At 44.3% G+C, this 22,354-nt stretch overlaps 5 protein-coding genes across 6 annotated transcripts in view; all 5 read left to right on the top strand.

Annotated features, from left to right (window-relative positions):
- LOC131262860 (serine/threonine-protein phosphatase 6 regulatory ankyrin repeat subunit B) overlaps positions 1-6,178 on the top strand; it is a 34,504-nt gene extending 28,326 nt beyond the window's left edge. The window contains exons 13-17 of one of the 2 annotated variants that reach the window (XM_058264944.1): positions 403-507; positions 2,282-2,493; positions 4,221-4,349; positions 5,007-5,139; positions 5,922-6,178. In XM_058264944.1, coding sequence (XP_058120927.1) covers positions 403-507; positions 2,282-2,493; positions 4,221-4,349; positions 5,007-5,139; positions 5,922-6,178 — 836 coding nt within the window. Of the gene's footprint in view, positions 1-402; positions 508-2,281; positions 2,494-2,830; positions 3,061-4,220; positions 4,350-5,006; positions 5,140-5,921 lie in introns of both variants that reach the window. The other variant, XM_058264945.1, reaches the window with a different exon arrangement.
- Positions 6,179-9,078: 2,900 nt separating this feature from the next.
- Positions 9,079-10,661, top strand: LOC131264090 (endochitinase-like). The gene is made up of 4 exons (XM_058266378.1): positions 9,079-9,444; positions 9,510-10,043; positions 10,117-10,287; positions 10,359-10,661. Exons 1-4 carry the CDS (start codon positions 9,079-9,081, stop codon positions 10,659-10,661), a joined length of 1,374 nt encoding a protein of 457 aa, XP_058122361.1.
- A 3,521-nt stretch (positions 10,662-14,182) lies between these two features.
- Positions 14,183-15,607, top strand: LOC131264089 (endochitinase-like). The gene is made up of 4 exons (XM_058266377.1): positions 14,183-14,398; positions 14,464-14,997; positions 15,069-15,202; positions 15,271-15,607. Exons 1-4 carry the CDS (start codon positions 14,183-14,185, stop codon positions 15,605-15,607), a joined length of 1,221 nt encoding a protein of 406 aa, XP_058122360.1.
- Positions 15,608-17,301: 1,694 nt separating this feature from the next.
- On the top strand, positions 17,302-18,844 carry LOC131264088 (endochitinase-like). The gene is made up of 4 exons (XM_058266375.1): positions 17,302-17,628; positions 17,694-18,227; positions 18,300-18,441; positions 18,501-18,844. Exons 1-4 carry the CDS (start codon positions 17,302-17,304, stop codon positions 18,842-18,844), a joined length of 1,347 nt encoding a protein of 448 aa, XP_058122358.1.
- Positions 18,845-19,909: 1,065 nt separating this feature from the next.
- LOC131264087 (endochitinase-like) lies at positions 19,910-21,450 on the top strand. Its single transcript, XM_058266374.1, has 4 exons — positions 19,910-20,239; positions 20,311-20,841; positions 20,906-21,076; positions 21,148-21,450. The coding sequence occupies exons 1-4, from the start codon at positions 19,910-19,912 to the stop codon at positions 21,448-21,450; spliced, it is 1,335 nt and encodes a 444-aa protein (XP_058122357.1).
- Positions 21,451-22,354: the final 904 nt, after the last annotated feature.

Genomic DNA, 22,354 nt, shown 5'->3' with positions numbered 1-22,354 from the left:
TCCACTGGAATAAACCAATCGGTTTGTTTTCTCAAATGATTTATAGATCTCATCATTTTTGTAATCAAATTTTGTAGTTTTTTAAAACATATGATTCTTTGGTTGTTCTATTGATTTAAGAAGTTATTCACAATAACATGAATTAGCTTGCAATTAATTTAATTAGTTCAAATAATATTCGATAAACAATTTTCTTTTATTTAATCTGGCTGCCAGAATTTTGATTTATTTGTTTGTTAATCAAATGTCGTACGTTTTGTAAGTCTCCTAAGTATTTTACTAGCCTACCTCTTACAACCTCTCTCACTCTATATCTCTCTTTCTATCTTTCTCTTTTTCTTTCTTTCTTATCTCTCTTTCTCTCTCTCTCTCTATCTACTCTCGAACTGTGTCCTATCGCAGCAGCAGATGGCGGCGATATCGCCAATACCGAAGTCGAGCGCGTCAAGCGTGTCGCGGTCGCAAAAGAGCAAATCAATGACTACCGTCGAAAGCACAAAGCCGACAGTAAGTTGGGTCGTTGTTACCGATATGGTCGTAACTAGGCATACGCTCTCTGAGACGCCAACGTCCTGGCTTACTACTAGAAACTAAACCAAACCCTAAATTCTTAAGCCGAAGCTTAGCTGTGGCTGAAGAGTGCATGAGATGAGGATCCTCCAACTCTTTGGACCGATCACCGAACACGATCGCTAGCAAACAAAATGGATATTTTTGTATATTGACCTACAGCAGAGACCGACACCAAGGCAGACTGACCGGATACATTTACTCGTGTTCGACGTTAGAAGTTGAACAAAAATCAAAATTCTGCAACGCTCGAGTGGACGTTTCCTTGCTTCATGTCGTTGAGGCTTTCTTGTGTCGCCCCTCGTTGGTGTTTGTGTACTTTTTTTGTGTGCGATGGAGTTGATACCTTCCACAGTTCCATCTGGGCATTTTTCATTGCACCCCCCCTTTTTGCTGACTTTGTGTTGTGTTTGCCTGTTGCCTCTGTTCTGCTACTCCCATCGACCGTTGCATCGTGGTCGGTTTGAGAGCCTTGTTGTATGTGCTTCGTCCTGATCTATTTTTTATGTTTAATGCCTCTCCCTAGAATGTTCTGGAATGTGTAATGGAGTGAGCGGCGATTGTGCTCCGTCGTGCTTGCCGGATGTTGTGCTTCCGGATTTCCGTTTGTCTCTTTAAGTTATCTCAAACCCTTGTGTCCGCTATCGAATGAATTGTTGTTGCTGTTGTTGTGTTGTTCCGTTGGGCTGTTTTTGATTGAAGTTGAATGTTTATATGTCCGCCTGTCAAATTTACCCTTACCTGTTAATGGAATCTACATATTCGTGCTGATACTGTGTTATACCTTTTTGTTCTTACATGAAACACACTGTTTGAACGCATGCTGTTGTTGCCCGAGTGGCCTGGAGTCGGTAATGTTATGGTTGTGTGCAAGCGGCTGCTAACGGAAGTTAAGAAAAATATTTAAAATCCTGTGTATACACCGAACGCATGCACGGAATGCATCTTTTCCGTCTTCCCGTCCCGAATTTGCTCGAAATCAAAATTTGCGCTCTCTCGCTCTCTATCCCGGCTGTCCTGTTCTTGTTTCGGAATGCGCGAATCGCCTGGCTGCTCAGCTGCTTTTCTCTCCTTTCTTCTGTTAGTCTCCATTCTATTCCCTTTTTCACCACATTTTCTTTTTGTTATAAGTTTACTTTTCATTTTTATAAAAAGTTTTGCCTTACCTGATTAATACTCGAATTTTTGTATGTGTTGTTAGCATGTTTTGCTTGTGCATGGTATTGTTGCAGGTCTTCGCTTTCTGGCTGATCGATAGTTGCTTCACGCGTCTGTCATTTTTTGTGTGTTTTATTCTATAATACTACCTTTGAATGTTTGCAGCTTTACTTTGTACTGTTTCAAGCTCAATTTTAACTCTGCACAATTGCACCAGCATGCCATAGAATGTCCAGCGCACATCCAAAGCACTCTGTCGCCGAGCGAAACTATCTGCACAACTGAACGGATTGGAACATACTTCAGTGGACCCCTTCGGGGCAGAACCGTATCTGCCCCCCTAGCAGCCAACCAACCCACCGAGGCATGGAAGGACATTCCACGACTCGCCAGGTCAGGAAGACCGCTCAGGAACGGCCGAGGACGCCACTATCGCTCTACCCTCCACACCTCTATCTCTCTTTCTTCACTTTCTCTCTCTCTCTATCTCTCTCTTCTACTCCCATCCCCTATCCCTCCCACTGCCATCTCCTCCTTTTCGACCGGCTTCCAGTTCCGATGACACCGATCATCGCCTTCGAGCGCCTGTTCTTCGCCGTGTTCGGCCAGACGTCGCCGGATGACATCAACTCGCAGCGCTCGTCCCGTCCCGAGTGGACGGAAAACTTGTTCAAGATAGTATTTGGCATTTATATGTTAGTCTCCGTAGTAGTGCTCATTAATCTTCTTATCGCAATGATGTCGGATACCTATCAACGCATCCAGGTTAGTTTGTATGTGTGCTAAAGTGCTGTCTCTTTTCTTCTCTTTTTTCTTTCTCTTTCTCTCTCTCTCTCTCTTCTCTTTCTCTCTTCCTCGAACGGTGTCCTACGAATTTTAAAATTAACGAATTATAAACTTGATTCGCATGAGACAAAAATCCCAAATTCTACACAACACTCACAACAACTCGTGTTTCGCAAATGTGCTTTTGGGAACGACCGGCGTATCCACGAGCATACCGACACGTCGCGACACATTGGAATAACGATCCTTTTTGGGGAAATTACTAAAAAAATAAAAAAAAACCGTTCCCTCTAAAAATACAATTCTACACCAACAGTGCGCATGAATCCCATACTGTCATTCGAGCTGCTCTTTTTCGCTGTATTTGGTCAAACCACCACCGATCAAACACAAATTGATAAAATGGCATCGGGTACAACACGAACGCAACCCTATTGGACTGAGTACTTGTTCAAAATTGTATTTGGCATTTACATGTTGGTATCTGTTGTTGTACTTATCAATCTGCTCATTGCTATGATGTCTGATACGTATCAGAGAATTCAGGTATCATTGTCAATTAAATGTTCAAAGTGTTACTCCCACCTCTCTTTTCTACTCCTTCCCAACACCGTATTTTTGATCCGTATTTCGTACCAATTGGCAACCACTGATCCACCGTTTTAGTATAGTTTTTTACCCTCTGCAACGTACACGTTCACTCGGACACACTGTTTTTCCTACTTATATCCGTTGAACGCAAAAAGTAGATCCTCGAGAAAATACATTGGAGCAGTCGAGATTTCGACCTTTTCGAAAGCATATTGTTGTTATCAGTAATATATGATTCGCACACTTTCAAAAACATAACCCGTTCCAATGTATTTGATCTTCCTTCTCCCATTCATAAGTCCCACTCTATCTCCCCGGTTTTGAACATTTCCGTTTGTAGTTTATTCTGGTAAGGGCGCACACGCTCTGAAAGTTGCGCAGTGCATGGAAAGAGGAGATCAGAACTTACAGTCTCAATTAGTGACCTAGACCCCCTCATACTCCATCACCTCGCAAGGGGGGGCTCATTGATGAATTGAAACGGAAGTAGTCAGGGTTTGTCTTTCTTCAACATTTTTGTTTACGGTTTCTTATCAATATTTGTTCGTCTCGTTAGGGAACCGTTTCAATTCGTCATTGTGCCCCGGAGGGTGTGCGTGAATATTGACCAAATAAAAACCCCTTTCATTTTCTATGCGTGTTCATTTGTTTTTCATATATTCCATTCAGCTTCCATCGTTTTATCTCTTACAATTAAGCTTCCAGAAGTCTGTTCTAGCCAGGATGTGCTTTACAGCGCTTTTCCTTTACTTCTTTTTACTTTTTTATCTATTTTGAAATCGAACTCGTAGTTTGAAACTGGTATGAGTTTCTCTCCCATCACAATCGACATTCGTTTTTCGCATAAATATTCCTTGGAACGAGATTGAGTTGGACATTTTAATAAGTTTTCTTAAATTTTTCTCTTCATTATGGTTTTACCTCCGAACCGTGTTCAGCACCGTATACACTTCTCACGTCCCACTATACAGTATATATTTTGTTTCAAATATAAAATTTCCCCTACGAAGTTACTAACATGTTCTTATTTCTTTTTCCCCTAAACACAACTTTTTGCTTCCACAACAATCAAACCATAACCAAAAACCAAACACTCTCTAACAACACTTCCCTAGGCGCAATCCGATATCGAGTGGAAGTACGGCTTGTCCAAGCTGATCCGAAACATGCACCGTACATCGACGGCACCGTCGCCGATGAACCTCGTCACGACCTGGTTCGTGTGGATAGTGGAGAAAGTGCGGGTAAGTGCGCCCTCAGTCGTCTGGGTGTGGCTGGTGTTGGACCTTCGAGGTAAAGTTTCACAGACAAACACACCTGTTTTCCTCGTCTGAAGAAGAAAATAGGTATTGTAGATCCATTATCAAGTTAACCAATCGTCTCACGACCATCCATTATCATTGGTTTTGTTGTGGCTCATGGAAGGTAAAGTACATCTCAATAGGAACCCGTCACCTTAAAAGTTCCTTGTTACATATTGTAAATTAACCAATGATACTTTAACCTCAAAATATTAAGGGATATGATTTCATCAACTAAAAAGCAAAATTAATTATACACACATATAGCTGTAAAAACTCGTGCTTCACTAATAAGTTTATCCTACATTGATTTAAGAACACGTTGAGGCTAGAAAAAAGAACTTACCCTGTTTAAGATTTTCAGCTCCTTCATGTTCATATCATAGGCAAAGCCTTATACTGAGCTGACGATCTTCGGACGGTACTTGTCTTTTTTGTAGCCACATTTCGTACATGCCGTGAATAGGTCCATAGGTGACAAAAACCCACCAACACACGAAAAAGAAAACAAACAAAGTCAAGATTTTGTGCGCAGCAACAATGCAAAGCTAAGAAACCACGATCACGCCATCAAATCCTTAACTTCTCTATCCTCAACAGGCCCGCATAGTGAAGAAGAAGCGACCGTCGCTGGTGCAGATGATGAGTCTTCACCGTGGACAGCAGAGTCCGCGCACCAAAGCCGGTGCCAAGTGGTTGTCGAAAGTGAAGAAAGGTCAGGTGGCTCCTAAAGGTGTGCACAGTAGCGACAGCATGCGCTTGTCTGGTTTTCTCTTTGACGTAGATCATATCCTCGCATTTACATCTATTGCTTCGTACTGCCGTTCGTGCACGAATGTCGTACCATGAGTGCCCTAGTAGACTTCTCATCCAGAACACACTTTTTATTATGTTTTGGAAGAGAAGAAAAGCATCGAAGGGGGTTGAAATATTTAGCGATTGGTACGGCATTCGTGCGAGCTCCGACGCATATTATTTCATACAAGTTGTTCATCCCGTATAATCTTAAGAACATTTAAAACAGCTGTATCTGCGGTAGTAAGTACTAGTCTGTAATGTTGTGGGTAACTCTTTTTTGAGTGTCTTACAAGTTTTTAGATTGTATTTAGAGTGTTTGAAGAATTATTCATCTGATTGATTATATTTCCTTATTTGAAACGAATTGGTTTTCAACGTCATATAAAATTGTGTTCATGGTATGAGTAATGTGTTCAAGAAGTAAAACTTGAATCATTAATTGGAAGACGTTTCAATACACGCTCTTCATTCATCTTCGAGTAGAAAATTGAAGTAAAACAGTCTTGTATGTAGGGACTAGAACTAGAAGTTGACCAGTAAAGTTGGGTAACCGTTGACAGAGTGGAATGAAATACGTTGAAAGCACCGATGAAATACATTTGCTGGCAGATCCTTCCGTCTCGGTTCAGCGAAGGATCTGGCGATCGATCCGCTGCTCAGGCGCACTACTTACATTTCATCTCTTCCCTCTCTACAACCCACCCGCCCGCCCAGCAGACTCGACCGCGCTTTCCGTTATGCATCTGTCTCCACTTGGCTCGCAAGTCAGTTTCACCACTGTCAATACGACCCGAATCGAGAACGTTGCAGACTGGGAGGCGATCTCGAAGAAGTACCGCGCCCTGGTCGGCCACGACTCGGAGGATGGCGGCTCGATGAAGGACTCGGAGGGCGACAACCATTCGACCAACAACGGACCCGGAGGAGCCGGCAACGATGGGCAGCAGATGGGTAACAACGTCAACAAGGTGTAAGCAGCCGTGGGAATGAGGGAAGAGGGAGGGGGTAGGGGGAGTTAGTTGCCGCGGTGTCCATCCGTTTCGCTAGATCAGATTTTCTGCTACACAAACTGCCAAACGTAAAGTGGATTCCAGTGGAAAGTTCCATGAAGAGTCCGTTTTGATAAACCGGCAAACCAATCCTCAAGTAGTTTTGCAACAACAGAAATCCCACGAGCAACCACGAGAAGCGAAATGTGCTCTCCAGGGAACAACGCAAGAGTGAATGGTGATAGGAGTTGGTAGATGACGCGATGTGTAGATAGAAATACCATAAAACCACGCCGGCACGATGTTTTGTGCCGCTGTAAATAAAAAGAAAAACACCGTCGGGTTACTCCTCGCGCGTATTTGAGGGCATCGACCGGGCGACTGTTTACCGTTTGTGTTAGTTAAAACCGTTTTAAACCACGAAATCTTCCTTTCCGTTCTGAAGTGGTGTATACCCAACTCGTACTTGTAATTAGAGCTACTTTATTCAGCACGTCTTACGCTATCGCGCTACGATTGCACGCTGGCCATTTCGGAAAGAGAGTTGCGTGCGCTGGGAAGTAGAACATTTGTATCCATAAAAGGAAGAATCATCGGTAGTTAGTGTAAATAGTTAGGGACGGGGAGAGATAGAGAGAGAGAGAGTGCTCCCTTTTTCAGTTGTTCAGCATGAAACAGTTTTGTAAATGAAAAGTGTAGCAAAATGAGGAGGAAAAACGACGTTCGATTGGTAGAAAGGCAAATTGTGAGCGAACATTATTTGATAACAGATGAAATATATTTTATAAAATTGTGTCGTGTGTTCTTTTTCGTAAAATTTTCAACAGACATTTTAAAGTCAACGGTTGACATAAGCGAAGACAGAAACCTTTATGGTACTCCGCTGAATGATTTTGTCGTGACTGGTTTATGGCTGAGCTAAATTATGGTAGCATTTAAATTCAAATTTCAGGGAATAATTACCATACAAACCTGCTTTAACTCTTTTTATTAAAAAAAAAACATGTACGCCTTGTTTCAAAATTAGTGAAAGCAACCCTAAAACTTTTTGCAATATTTAAAAAAAATATTTTGAGTTTCTTTGTTAGAATACTCCGTGTTTACTCATAATAAAAATTTATGCCTCACAATCGTGTAATTCCATCTCCAAAGTAAATAAAAGACAGACAAGGCGAAGGAAAGCTACCGCCCTAAACACGCTCAGATGCATAATAAACAGGCAAATATTTTTCTTTATCACATTAACCACGTCGCAAGCCAATGAAACTTCCAACGGCGCTTTGAATGAGGACCATCCACAAAAGAAAGAAAAAGTAAATTATCCATCGTGTTGGGGCACGGCGCAGGTGATATGCCATCCTGGCGAAGGATTACTTCTAACGAGAAAATTTCCGTGCTCAGGTGGCACGTCTCGGGACGCTCATCTACACTCGAGCGGTCGCTTTTTATTCGCCCTTTTCACAAAGGGACAAACAAACCGCTCTGCAAACCACATCGGCCACTTTCGTCCAGCCGGATTAGTGGATAATTGAGTTGATGAGCTACTTCGCCGTAAAAATGATGCCGACGGAGAAAATGGGTGGCAGCACAACGAGAGCCGGCCATGTAATGTCCTTTTGTTCGCACGTTCGCAGTGTCCTTTCGGGTTGCCGTATCTTTTGTTAATCGTCTTTCTGCCCACCTTGAGGGATGGCGGTTAAAGGTAGAAAGTAATCTTCGATTAAAGCGAAAATAAATCATCCCTGCTGGAAAATGGATAACGTTAATTATTTTTGCTATTCTGAATAAAAATCCTATATACGTATCAACTATTTAAAATTACAACAACTGTTTTATTACCCCATATACATTTTTTATCGCTAAACGTTCGAATATTGTTTTTGTTTAAGTAAAAATTAAAAAAACAATCTGTAAAATAATATTTACAAAACTAAATTAATTGAATTGAAGTATTACACTGTATTCCAGATATCATATCCACAATACCATACTGATGACGTATAGCAGCTATGCATCCGGAAATCGAATAAGATTAATTTCACACAATAATTTCAAGAAAAATACCCAAAGATTTCCCAATGCAATTATCTCACTAACTCTAAAACCCAAAATAAATTGGGCCATTTAGAAATATTGTATCACATTTATTTTCAATGTCGCAACCTAAATTTTTATTACTCCGCGATGTACCGGATATCATCTATTTCATCACTTTGAGTAAGTTTAACAATCTGAGTATTTAGATTCGCATTCACACTAAAGCATTATACCCAGCAAACTCGAAGCATGTTAACTCCCAAATGAGGACGTTTAATTTTTCCGCAACGCAGTAAGGACTATGTGTAAGGATGAGGGATTGAATTATTTCGTGCATTCGTTCCATAATATTGCACGTAAGGAATAAAACCTGCATTTGATGAGATTGCAACATATAATTGAAACGTTTAGAAAAATCATCCATGGTTTATGATTTGCTTTATAATATTTTGATATTGTCCCTTTGAATGAACCTAGTTACTATAATGTTCAATGCTGAACATGCATATTAAATTTGTTTATTTAAATTAACTATAAATTTTCGTAAATAAACCAACACATACCCGAACATCTTATCCTATTATTCCCTTCCCTGTAGGGCCTACATGATACGAATTATCACTTCAGGCATTCGAGCAAACTAACCACGTGTAGTAGATGATGTCATCAAACCACAACCAAAAAACCCTTTGCCAAGCTTACCTTTGGGTTTTTGTGTGTGTGTGACAAGTAGATCTATAACTGAACGAAACAAAACGATGATAAACGTAGAAATATTCTTCTTCTAAGTGTGCAATCAATCAATTCTCGCACTATCCGCACGATCATCCCAGATGAGTTGTGGGGGTATGTTTACCAAACATCTTCCAAACAGGTTTCTGAAGAATGTGTTACTTTTCGTCACCATCATCAACATCGCCAACGTCTCGGACAATTGTCCACCCAACAGTGTGCTTCCAACGTTCTCGAGCAAAAGACGTCATACTGTATCGGATATGATGCGCAAGGTTGGTGTTATTGTAGTGTGCTTGGTTTTATCCATCTTTCCTCACCTGATCGATGGACAGAGTAAAACGTTTGCCTGTAGCTTCAACTCACAAGAAGCAGCTTCAATTGGATTTCTTCCCGAATACGTTCCCATGGAGATCTGCACGCACGTGATCTTCAAGTGGTTTCGCTTTCCGCGGTTCGTCGCTCGTCAAATGCTCTTCGATGTAAGTCTTTGCTTGTGAACTCATTTCGTTGAATGTGTTAATGATTAACGCTGGTTGGGGTGTAGGACAACGACAAGATAGCGTTCTCCCGACTTGTGACGAGCGTTCGGCAGCGCTCGAGGACGGGGCGCGTGGTGGCATCGATCGACGGCACAGGGTCGGACTTTTCCAGCGCATCCGGGACGAACGTGCGAAGGCGAGCGTTTGTTCAAGCCGCATCGACGTTGCTGCTCGAGCTGGACGCCGATGCGATCGAGCTCAACTGGGAGCGACCTGGCAACGAAAATAGTGGCACAGGAATTGCAACCGATCGGCTTACGATGGTGACACTGCTCCAAGATCTGCGGCAGGTGGTGAACGCGGCCAGCAGCCTCATCAAAGGACGCCCTCGGGAGCTATGGATCCGTGGGACCATCCATCCGAATCTGATCTCTTCGTCCTACAACACCTTTGATGTGTGCGATCTGGTCGATCAGGTGACGCTCGATACGACCTCTACTGCCGGATCGACGTCACATGCGCCGATCTATAGTACGAGTATCACTTTGCCTAACTTTGGGCCCTTTAAAGGAAACGTTATCAACACGGGAGATGGTCTTGTAAGTTAAACGACCCAACGCTTGGGAATCCGTGTCTAGTTTGTATAACTAGGATTTTGTTTCCGATTTGTAGACGGATGCGACACAGACATGGATCGACAACGGTTGCCCTCCGAAGAAAGTCCTGCTCGGGATTGGTTTGCATGGTTACCTGAAAACGGGTTCTTCATCCGACCAAGGGTTCTTGTCGAACAGATTTTTATCGTTGAGTGCAAGTGACGGAAAACGAATGGCCTATCGGGAAGTGAGTATGCAACTGAGCCTTTTTGCATAGCCCAAACATACGATGATGTGTTGGACTTTGACTTGTTCCAGCTCTGCCAGACCTTGCGTGAACGAGGATGGTCCTTTGGATGGGACCAGCAAGGTTTCACACCATACGCCACCAGATCGTTCTACAACGGGCAGTTGCAGCGGCTCAGCTACGAGGATGTCAACTCACTGCGCTACAAGATGGATCTGGTCGAACAGAAACGGCTCGGAGGCGTCTACGTGAACAATATCCATTCGGACGACATCTACGGCACCTGTGGACAGGCGTACGCTCTGGCCGGCTACATTGCGTCCCGTTTGCAAGCGATACCGTCCGACATTGGGTTTGCCATCGAGTGGAACTAAAGGTAGGCCCAATGCACCACCAAATGCCACCGCTACTAAGTTCGAGAAAACGAATAAATTGCCTTTGATTGATTTGTATTCCCAAACATTTCATTCAACATTCATCGAGCGACTCGGCTCTGCTTCGTTTGCTGATCCACCGTTGCTTTATGGTGCTAAACATGGTCATCCCTCGTTCATGTCTGCAAATATTCTCCCAAACAGGTTTTTCCCCTCAAATTGAATATATTATCCGCTGAGTACGTCAAACCATCGCCAACACGTTCGATGTCATCAACTCCGAGCCCGGTTCCCCGGGCGTAACGCTTGCTCCTGGCATCGTGTATTGCAATTGTGCCGCACTCCAGTGTCACACGCTTCCATTGTGCACGATGCAGTAAACTCGGCCGTCAAGTGCCACTGTGCTGATGTTCCTCAGTACCAGAGGCGAATTAAGCGTTCTGGGGGTCACAAGCAGCTAAAGCCTGTCTCATAGTAAATTGAGCCAAAGAAAGCGCGCTACTGTGGCGCCTCTAGTGGCGTCAGCCGGAAACTGATATTTTTAGTAGTATTAGTAACTAGTAACAATGAAGATGTGAAAGTTTCAGACCTGTACTATTGTTTTTCGCTAAATGCCGTATTTTGGAAATTGAACGACCAAAAATAAATCCGCACAAATAACTATAGCACCAAGGCAACTGAGCAAATTGAAAAGACCGGGAACCCATTAAAACAAAAAACAAAAAAATGAAAAGTATTTTTCTCTGGTACAGTTTTACATAAAGTTTGTTATAAAAATAGGGTTTTACTATTTACGTGTTCCCTGTTTTTTTAAATTCACGTATTTTGTTTTTGTTTCCTGCATTAACGCCCATGTCGTGGAATGGGACACCGTTTTCGCAGCCTCCGTTCATTTCCTCTTGCCAAGAACATCTGTAACTATTCCACCAGTTTGTCTAAGACGAAGTTTTGAGACTGCCCAGTGTTTTTCGATGATGCGAAATTCTGGGAAATTTGGTTTTGGTACAAAGTGAATCTTATTGGCCCTGTACCACTCTTAGACAACCGTAGAATAATGGCAGGTCGAAAAATCGGCAAAAAAAGTATGTGAATTTATAAGAACAGGGAACACGCAAAAAGTAAAAACCTATTTTTATAACAAACCTTATGTATAACTGTACAAAAGAAAAATATTTTTAATTTTTCTTTGCTTTTATTATGGATTCCAGGCCTTGTCAATCTTTCCACCGGCGCTCCAGTTATTTGTGCGGATTTATTTTTGGTCGTTCAATTTTCAAAATACGGCATTTAGCGAAAAACTATATTACAGGTCTGAAACTTTCACATCTTCATTGTTACTAGTTACTAATACTACTAAAAATATCAGTTTCCGGCTGACGCCACTAGAGGCGCCACAGTAGCGCGCTTTCTTTGGCTCAATTTACTATGAGACAGGCTTTATAAATTGAAGACCTTATAAACATACATTACATTAGCCTTTGAGGGTTTTGTTTCAAAATTAATAAAATTTCAATTAAGATTAAACCACACATTTAATAATGAACTATATTTAGATTAACATTGCGAAATTATCAATGACCTTCCAAGAGAATCTATAACATCATTTTCCATGGTCAAAATTAGCACGTAACTTATTTTTTATCGTTTTGATTGAAAATCTTTACAGTCGCTTTGGTTCAAAACGATCATATTCATTCGTTTTGAAATTGAAAAAGTTCCTTTTTGGAAAATGATTACAACAGAAAAAGCTTAATAGAACCATTTAAAAAATGATTTCTCTATTTGTAGATGTGCAGGAGATTAAATTTGCTAATCTATTATACATCCGTTTTAATATTTCTATTGATTGATAAAATCTTTAAATTGTTGACTTTTATAGACATTAGCGCATCAATCTTTTTATTTTAACCAAAACAAAACAGAACAAAGCAACGTCTGGGAACCTTTTTCCATCAAAACTCAATTCAGATAATTCAATAGCATCATTTTCACATTTTAATATTCTTTGTTTTCTTTGATGGAAGTAAATCCACGAACTCGTCACGCTATTTTTTGGGAAAATGATTCCAACATTATTATTTGAAAAAAATATGGACAAAATGTACGCGGCCCTTGAAATTAAAAAAAAAGTAGGCAGCTGCTTAGTTTGCTTACCCTATGATCCGCCTCTGCTCAGCACCATCATAAGTCGTCAGGGTGCACACGATGCCTGCTTGCGGCGCGTCCACGTACGATGTTCCGGGATCGAGCTGCTCCACGATCACTGTTCCAGAACCGACAAGTTTATTGGCTCGTTCCGCATACTCCAGTACTTCACAGAAATCGACGATGCCGCTGACCAATGAACCCTCGAACCATCTCAACGCACGTATTCGCAGCACTCATCATCAATCCGGGAACAATTCACGAATCTGGACGCTGCACACACAGAGGGTCCAAATTGTTCCGATAACGGCGGTACCTGTATGAGCCGGGCCGCGTTATCCTTTCTCCGATAGACTGCTCACTGTCTCCGCATCTCGAGCGTTGCCCTCGGACGAGCCTGGATTGTTATAGCTTCATTCGGCACTCGTTCGTAGTGTCGCCGTTCGTACACATTTCTGAGGTGCATGATGACAGCATTGTGATCGAGTTGGTGTCGATTTGCGGTGACTCGAAAGTGTGTGCCGTATCGACAGTGTCTGCCGTTCGAAGCTTCATGGAACCGACCTCCGTTGGTGTCGGGCCTCTCCCCGGTCCACAGGACCCCGAAGACTCCTTTGAAACCAGTATGTTTTGGTTCAGAAGCGTGGTGCAGGAAGTTTATGGATTAGTGTTTGGTGCTCGTGTGGTAGTATAGTCGACGTAAAATGGTATTGGGAATTAATGCGGTGATTGGCCCCTTGTGGTGTCAATGTTTTTTATTTGCCGCATTCTTTGGCGTGGCCAAACAATAAAGGTTCATGACCTCTCGCAAATGAACGATTCTTACCTCGCGCGTTTAAACCAAAACATTTTGTGGAATATTAAAAACAGATGACTAGAGAGGAACTGCATCATTTAGAATTTTAGGTCCCCGTGTTTCCTCTATACTCATGACGCTAGGTCGGGAATAAGGGTATATGTTCATCGTCCGCTGCTAGAACTGTCCCATCTGCTTTGCCGCTTCTGGAACGTCTCCTGGAAACGTCTCCGGATTCCCCGCAACAGCTTCTGAAGATAATGTCTGGTATGCACAGGTTACACGTATAACCAGTAGGCTATGCATCCTTCCATTCCTCTCCTGGAACGTATTGGCGCTCAGCATTCTCATTCAAAAAACATTCTCCTTTTGCATGTGCAATCAATGAATTCTCGCAACATCCGCTCGATCACTCCAGATGAGGTGTGGGGGTATGTTTACCAAACATATTCGAAGCTGGTTTCAAAAGAATGTGTTGATTTTGTACCCCATCATCAACATCGCCGTCGTCATGGACAACTGTTCTAACAGTGTGTTTCCATCGTTCTCGAGCAACAGACGTGTCGCTGTGGTTTTTATGATGCGCAAGGTTGGTGTTATTGTGGTGTGCTTGGTTTTATCCCTCTGCCCGCACCTGATCAATGGACATAGTAAAAAGTTTGCCTGTAGCTTCAACTCACAAGAAGCAGCTTCAATTAGCTTTCTTCCCGAATACGTTCCCATGGAGATCTGCACGCATGTGATCTTCAAGTGGTTTCGCTTTCCGCGGTTCGTCGCTCGTCAAATGCTCTTCGATGTAAGTCTTTGCTTGTAAACTCATGTCGTTGAATGTGTTAATAATTAACGCTGGTTGGGGTGTAGGACAACGACAAGATAGCATTCTCCCGACTTGTGACGAGCGTTCGGCAGCGCTCGAGGACGGGACGCGTGGTGGCATCGATCAACGGCACGGGGTCGGACTTTTCCAGAGTATCAGAAACAAACGTGCGAAGGCGAGCGTTTGTGCAAGCCGCATCAACGTTGCTACTCGAGCTGGACGCCGATACGATCGAGCTCAGCTGGGAGGTACCCGGCAACCAATATGACGGCAAAGGCATAGAAACCTTTCGGCGTACGATGGTGACATTGCTGCAGGATCTGCGACAGGTGGTGAACGCGGCCAGCAGCCTCATCAAAGGACGCCCTCGGGAGCTATGGATCCGTGGATCCATCCATCCGAATCTGATCACTACGTCCTACAACACCTTTGATGTGTGCAATCTGGTAGATCAGGTGGCGCTCAGTACGACGTCTAGGACTGAATCGACGTCTCACGCGCCGATTTATGGTTCGAGTATCACTTTGCCTAGCTTAGGGCCCTTTAAAGGTGCCGTCATCAACTCGGAAGATGGTCTTGTATGTTAAATAGTCCAAACGAGTGGATATGTCTTTGGTTTGTATAACTAAAAAACTGGCTCAATTTGTAGACGGATGCGACACAGACATGGATCGACAACGGTTGCCCTCCGAAGAAAGTCCTACTCGGGGTTGGTTTGCATGGTTTCCTGAAAACGATTTCTTCATCAGACTACGGGTATTTGGCGGACAGCTTTTTATCGGCGCGTGCAGGTGACGGGAAACGAATGGCTTATCGGGAAGTGAGTATGCAACTGAGCCGGTTTTGTACAGCCCAAAGCACGTGTTGTACTTTGATTTTTTCCAGCTCTGCCAGACCTTGCGTGAACGCGGATGGTTCTTTGGATGGGACCAGCAAGGTTTCACACCATACGCCACCAGATCGTTCTACAACGGGCAGTTGCAGCGGCTCAGCTACGAGGACGTCAACTCGCTGCGCTACAAGATGGATCTGGTCGAGCAGAAACGGCTCGGAGGCGTCTACGTGGACAATATCCATTCGGACGACATCTATGGCAACTGCGGACAGGCGTACCCTCTGTCGGGCTACACTGCGTCCCGTTTGCAAGCGATACCATCTGACATTGGGTTTGCCATCGAGTGGAACTAGATAAGTATCAGATGTTCCATGTATTCTTACTAAGTTCGAGAAAATTTTGAATAAATTGCCTTTGATTGATTGGAATTCCCAAACATTTCATCAACCGCCTCCATTCTAATTTTGCTGATCAACGGATTCTCTGTGGTGCTAAACATGGTCATCCCTCGTTCATATCTGCAAACATACTCGTAAACTGGGTTTCCCCCACTGATTGAATATATTATCAGCTGAGTGCGTCAAACTATCGCCAATAACTAACACCAAGATTGTCATGACGGGTCGTCGAAAATTGCGTCATATAATCCTAAAACAAAATGTACCATTTAGAGATGTGTCAAATGTGACAGAGCGGGTGAAAATCGTGAAACAGATGTCGAAGTCCGCGCTCCTTGTGACACCTTCCAGAGCGATGTTAGGGCTCGAAGGCAGGAGAGTCCATAACCTTGCCTCAGACCCCATAGCTCCTTCCTGTCTATGGTATCGTAGGCCGCTTTGAAGTCGATGAAGAGGGACCGGGATCTGGTGCTCTCGGCACTTCTAGAGGATCTGCCGTAGAGTGAAAATCTTTTGGGTGGTGGATTTGCCTCCAACAAACCCAGCTTGGTAGCTTCCGACGAAATCTGTAGCAAGGGGCGCGAGTCTGCAGAAGAGTATCTGGGATAGGATTTTGTAGGCGGCATTGAGGACTGTGATGGCTCGAAAGTTGGCACAGTCCATTCTGTCACCCTTCTTGTACACTGGGTGGATGACACCCGGCTTCCAGTCCTCCGGTATCTTTTCCTGCTCAAAATTTTCACAATTAAATGTTTGTAGTGCTCTAGTGACATCGTCCATAGATAGATAGCATATCGTCACCTTTTTTATGTGGCACGACATCCTCTGATGGGACGAGGCCTCCCTCCGAAGAGAGTTTCTGTTACTGAAAGTTATCTCGTCATCTACCTCCTGGCTAATGTGCTGCAAAATTCTACTTGCACCGCTGCTGGACTTCCCTAATTCTCCTCCGTTCAGGTACCCGTTGAAGTAGCACTTCTACCATTCGATCATCTCTCGCTAGTCCGTGAGAATGTTGCCCTCCCCGGAGCCGCCAGAGATAGTTGCTCCATCAGTTGCTCATCCGACTCCTCAAAGCGACGCTTCTTGTTCTCGAAGAGCCCGGCTCGCTCGTTTGTAGTGTTCCATGTTCTGACGGGTTTTGCGCTGCAGCATTCGAGCGCGCGCTGCGTTCTTCTCGTCAGTTATTGCCATCTGCTTCTGGTTTTCTCGGCACTTCTTCTTCTGGTTTCGTGGCTTATGGCCGAGTGTCTGCTTGGATGTACTGCCAATGGCTCGCTCCACCCCCCTCCCGCCATCTATCTCGTCAGTGGATCAACGCATCCCCCATGTTTCACGTCCCGTAGGATGCCAGGGCAGAGTATACAGCCGCATGCAACAGGGGAAAAGACGCTGGTTCGAGCCGCTCCCAATATGGAGAACAGACGCGCGGAGAACAGAGAACAAAATTATCATCAGCATAGGCAATCGATTACCATCAACACAGATATTCGATCAAAACATCTACATTCAGCGGATGACGTCAAAAAACCACAATAAAATAACCCTTTGCCCAGCTTCCCCCTTATCAAGCGAACGAGTGATTAACGTAGCCAAAACAAGTTTAGCACGATGTGTTACTTGTTTTGGTTTCTTCCAAACAGGTTAAAATGTTACTTTTTGTCACCATCAGCAACATCGCCGACGTCTCGGACAACTGTCCACCCAACAGTGTGCTTCCAACGTTCTCGAACAACAGACGTGTCGCTGTGGTTTTTATGATGCGCAAGGTTCGTGTTATTGTGGTGTGCTTGGTTTTATCCATCTTTCCTCACCTGATCGATGGACAAAGTAAAACGTTTGCCTGTAGCTTCAACTCACAAGAAGCAGCTTCAATCGGATTTCTTCTCGAATACGTTCCCATGGAGATCTGCACGCACGTGATCTTCAAGTGGTTTCGCTTTCCACGGTTCGTCGCTCGCCAAATGTTTTTCGATGTAAGTCTTTGCTTGTGAACTCATCTGGTTGGATGTGTTAATAATTAACGCTGGTTGGGGTGTAGGACAACGACAAGATAACGTTCTCCCGACTTGTGACGAGCGTTCGGCAGCGCTCGAGGACGGGACGCGTGGTGGCATCGATCGACGGTACAGGGTCGGACTTTTCCAGCGCATCCGGGACGAACGTGCGAAGGCGAGCGTTTGTTCAAGCCGCATCCACGTTGCTACTCGAGCTGGACGCCGATGTGATCGAGCTCAACTGGGAGCGACCTGGCAACGAAAATAGTGGCACAGGAATTGCAACCGATCGGCTTACGATGGTGACATTGCTGCAGGATCTGCGGCAGGTGGTGAACGCGGCCAGCAGCCTCATCAAAGGACGCCCTCGGGAGCTATGGATCCGTGGGACCATCCATCCGAATCTGATCTCTTCGTCCTACAACACCTTTGACGTGTGCGATCTGGTCGATCAGGTAACGCTCGATACGACCTCTACTGCCGGATCGACGTCACACGCGCCGATCTATAGTAAGAGTATCACTTCACCTAACTTTGGGCCCTTTAAAGGCGAAGTTATCAACACGGAAGATGGTCTTGTAAGTTAAACGACCCAACACTGGGAAATTCGTCTCTAAATAGTATAACTTCGAAATTTTTTCGATTTGTAGACGGATGCGACACAGACATGGATCGACAACGGTTGCCCTCCGAAGAAAGTCCTGCTCGGGATTGGTTTGCATGGTTTCCTGAAAACAATTTCTTCATCCGATTATGGGTTCTTGTCGAACAGATTTTTATCGTCGAGTGCAAGTGACGGAAAACGAATGGCCTATCGGGAAGTGAGTATGCAACTGAGCCTTTTTGCATAGCCCAAACATACGATGACGTGTTGAACTTTGACTTGTTCCAGCTCTGCCAAACCTTGCGTGAACGAGGATGGTCCTTTGGATGGGATCAGCAAGGTTTCACACCGTACGCCACCAGATCGTTCTACAACGGACAGTTGCAGCGGCTCAGCTACGAGGATGTCAACTCGCTGCGCTACAAGATGGATCTGGTCGAACAGAAACGGCTCGGAGGCGTCTACGTGAACAATATCCATTCGGACGACATCTATGGCACCTGTGGACAGGCGTACTCTCTGGCTGGCTACATTGCGTCCCGTTTGCAAGCGATACCGTCCGACATTGGGTTTGCCATCGAGTGGAACTAGATAAGTTGCAAAGTTGCAACACGTATTCTTACTAAGTTCGAGAGGATGTTTAATAAATTGACTTTGATTAATTTGTGCTGTGTGGTGCTAAACATATTCGTTCATGTCAGCAAATATTCTCGCAAACATGTTTGCTGATGTTCCTCAGTATCAGAGGCGAATTAAGCGTTCTAGGGGTCACAAGCAGCTTGAATTTTGCGATCAAAAAAGAGGAATTTTCGAGGCCTATATAAAGCTTATCCCTAACTTTTCACGTTAAACATTGACAAATTGATTTCTAATCATAGTACTTGCCTCACCTAGCGACATGTTAAAATCTAATAACGCACTACATTCATTGTAAAACAAGAACATTTAGAACACCGGATTCTGGGTTCAAAAGACAGTTTGACGAAACTCCGATTGTAAAGCGTCATTCTGGTTCCCATTCTAGCATTGTCGGTCGTGTTGCTTTTCGTAGATGTCTCGAAAGAACTGCATTGTATGGTAAACTGCTGCCAGGGCTCCCGAGGTTGCTCTACTGTACAGTCGCGTTGAATGGACCTGGACTTAAGGAAGCATTGCGGACGCCATCTCGTCCTACCGTTAGACTCGTCGTGTGCGAAACATTGTGACCTCACACCAAACTTTACGTACCATGCACCGCAGTTCCCTGAACTATCTTGATGATCACTTTCGAATGCAATATCGGCGTGCCAAACGCGGAACTACTGTAACTAGATAAGGAACTTCGTTTTCCGTTTTCCTTCCTCCAAAGATTTTTTGGAATGTTAAAGACAGATGACTGGAAAGAAACTACGAGATTTACAGTGCATTAGAGTGCAAGAGTAAGTGTGCATTGCACACTGCTAGAGCTGTCCCAACTACTTTGCCACTTCCGGATCGTCTCCTGTAATCGCTCACGGAATCGCTCACCCCCGCAACAGCTTCTAAAGATATTGTCCGGTATGCACAGGTTGTAAGTATAACCTATGCACCTTTCCGGTCCTCTCCTGAACCGTCACGTCCTCCAGGTGAGTTGCGCGTGTATGTTTACCAAACATCTTCGAAGCTGGTTTCAAAAGAATGTGTTACCTTTATGTCAACATCAAAACCATCGTTGTCGACTTAGACAACTGTCTACCCAACAGTGTGCTTCCAACGTTCTCGAGCAACAGACGTGTCGCCGTGTCCGATATGATGCGCAAGGTTGGTGCTATTGTGCTGTGCTTGGTTTTATCCTTCTTTCCTCACCTGATCAATGGGCAGAGTAAAAAGTGTGCCTGTAGCTTCAACTTACAAGAAGCAACTTCAATCGGCTTTCTTCCCGAATACGTTCCCATGGAGATCTGCACGCACGTGATCTTCAAGTGGTTTCGCTTTCCGCGGTTCGTCGCTCGTCAAATGCTGTTCGATGTAAGTTTTTGCTTGTGACCTCGAGATGATCAACTCGTTAGATGTGTAGATTAACGATGGTTGAGGTGTAGGACGACGACAAGATAGCGTTCTCCCAGCTTGTGACGAGCGTTCGGAAGCGCTCGAGGTCGGGACGTGTGGTGGCATCGATCAACGGCACGGGAACGGACTTTTCCAGAGCATCAGAAACGACTGATCTAAGGCGAGCGTTTGTACAAGCCGCATCAACGTTGCTGCTCGAGCTGGACGCCGATGCGATCGAGCTCAACTGGGAGCGACCCGGCAACCAATACGGTGGCAAAGGAATTGCAACCGATCGGCGTACGATGGTGACACTGCTGCAGGATCTGCGGCAGGTGGTGAACGCGGCCAGCAGCCTCATCAAAGGACGCCCTCGGGAGCTATGGATCCGTGGATCAATCCATCCGAATTTGATCTCTTCGTTCTACAACACCTTTGACGTGTGCAATCTGGTCGATCAGGTGACGCTCGATGCGATTTGGAGCGGATCGCTATCACATGCACCGGTCCATAATTCGAGAGTGACTATTTACCATAGAGAGTTTGGATTTTCCAGCAAAATCAAAATCGGAGATGGTCTTGTAAGTCCCACAATACAAGAGGGGTGATAATTTTGTATTACTCATAAACCCTCTCGATTCACAGACGGGTGCAACACAGACGTGGATCGACAACGGTTGCCCTCCGAAGAAAGTCCTGCTCGGCGTTGGTTTGCATGGTTTACTGAACACGGTATTATCGCACAAAATTAAGTTCTTTGGGGACGATTTCTTTAAATGGGGCTCAGGTGACATGAAACGAATGGCCTATTCAGAGGTGAGTAAACAAATGGGGTACTTTTACACAATTAAAACATACATGACGTAATGTACCTTGAGTTACTCTAGCTCTGCCAGAGCCTGCGACAACCGGGATGGTCTTTTGGATGGGACCAGGAAGGTTTGACACCGTACGCCACCAGATCGCTCGACAACGACCAGTCAGAGCGGCTCAGCTACGAGAACGTCAGCTCGCTGCGCTACAAGATGGATCTGGTCGAGCAGAAACGGCTCGGAGGTGTCTACGTGGACAATATTCATTCGGACGACATCTACGGCAGCTGCGGGCAGGCTTACCTACTCTCCAGCTACATTGCGTCCCGTTTGCAAGCTATACCGTCCGATATTGGGTTTGCCATCGAATGGAACTAGAGAAGTGTCAGATTTTGCAGGTATTCTTACAAAGTTCAAAAAAAATGTAAATAAAGAGCCTTTGATTGGTTTGCATTGCCAAACATTTCATCAAATGTCTCGATTCTAGTTTGTTTGCTGATCAACCTTTCCTTTGTGATGCTAAACATGTTCATTCCTCGGTCGTGTCTGCAAATATTCTCGCAAACAGGTTTTTCCCCGCAAATTGAATATATTATCCGCTGAGTACGTCAAACCATCGTCAAGACTTTAAACGTCATGGAGTTGCTGTTTGTCTGCATTTGATCGCTCCGGATTTGTTTGCAATGGTGACTCTTCTAGGAGGCTTCGTCAATGGATCAGCGATGGAAGCTCATGCTAGGAATTGGCCTGTTTGCCTTCGGCAAGCAATACATGCGTTTCTTGGGACGAGTGAATACTGCCATAACAAACCCTTCAGGCGTACGAGATTGACGTAGCTGCTTTTTGGCACAAATTGGTAATACTTAATGCCCATGATAATAAATGCGGTGTCAGAAGGGCCTCGGCAATAATTGAAACCCACTATGTGGATCATCAGCGGCCCTGCTAACAATTGCCGAAAGCCTACGCGCTTATACTTTTGAAGTCGTCAAAAATTTCACCTTTCTTGGGTCAAAGGTCAGCACCGACAACAACATTCAAGATGAAATTCGCAACCGGTCATAAAAACTGTCGCATAGTAAATTGAGCCAACGAAAGCGCGCTACTGTGGCGCCTCTAGTGGCGCCAGCCGGAAATTAATGTTATTAGTAGTTTAGTAAATAGTAACAATCATGTTGTGAAAGTTTCTGTACTATTGTTTTTCGCTAAATGCCGTATAATGGAAATTGATCGACCAAAAATAAATATATGGATGAGCCAAGTCTCTTGGACATTTCTAAAC

The sequence above is a fragment of the Anopheles coustani genome, chromosome 2, assembly GCF_943734705.1.
Source record: "Anopheles coustani chromosome 2, idAnoCousDA_361_x.2, whole genome shotgun sequence".
In the NCBI taxonomy this organism is placed as follows: Eukaryota; Metazoa; Arthropoda; class Insecta; order Diptera; family Culicidae; genus Anopheles; species Anopheles coustani.
The sequence above is the reverse complement of the archived record's forward strand: the minus strand, read 5'-3'. Positions and strand labels throughout refer to the sequence as shown.

Coding starts and splice junctions, on each gene's coding strand:
- LOC131264090 (XM_058266378.1), top strand. CDS start 9,079: ATGTTTACCAAACATCTTCCAAACAGGTTTCTGAAGAATGTGTTACTT. Junction 9,445..9,509: donor CTCGTCAAATGCTCTTCGAT/GTAAGTCTTTGC, acceptor GTTGGGGTGTAG/GACAACGACAAGATAGCGTT. Junction 10,288..10,358: donor AACGAATGGCCTATCGGGAA/GTGAGTATGCAA, acceptor GACTTGTTCCAG/CTCTGCCAGACCTTGCGTGA.
- LOC131264089 (XM_058266377.1), top strand. CDS start 14,183: ATGCGCAAGGTTGGTGTTATTGTGGTGTGCTTGGTTTTATCCCTCTGC. Junction 14,399..14,463: donor CTCGTCAAATGCTCTTCGAT/GTAAGTCTTTGC, acceptor GTTGGGGTGTAG/GACAACGACAAGATAGCATT. Junction 15,203..15,270: donor GCGGACAGCTTTTTATCGGC/GCGTGCAGGTGA, acceptor GGTTTTGTACAG/CCCAAAGCACGTGTTGTACT.
- LOC131264088 (XM_058266375.1), top strand. CDS start 17,302: ATGTTACTTTTTGTCACCATCAGCAACATCGCCGACGTCTCGGACAAC. Junction 18,228..18,299: donor TCAACACGGAAGATGGTCTT/GTAAGTTAAACG, acceptor TTCGATTTGTAG/ACGGATGCGACACAGACATG. Junction 18,442..18,500: donor ATTTTTATCGTCGAGTGCAA/GTGACGGAAAAC, acceptor CTTTTTGCATAG/CCCAAACATACGATGACGTG.
- LOC131264087 (XM_058266374.1), top strand. CDS start 19,910: ATGTGTTACCTTTATGTCAACATCAAAACCATCGTTGTCGACTTAGAC. Junction 20,842..20,905: donor TCAAAATCGGAGATGGTCTT/GTAAGTCCCACA, acceptor CTCGATTCACAG/ACGGGTGCAACACAGACGTG. Junction 21,077..21,147: donor AACGAATGGCCTATTCAGAG/GTGAGTAAACAA, acceptor GAGTTACTCTAG/CTCTGCCAGAGCCTGCGACA.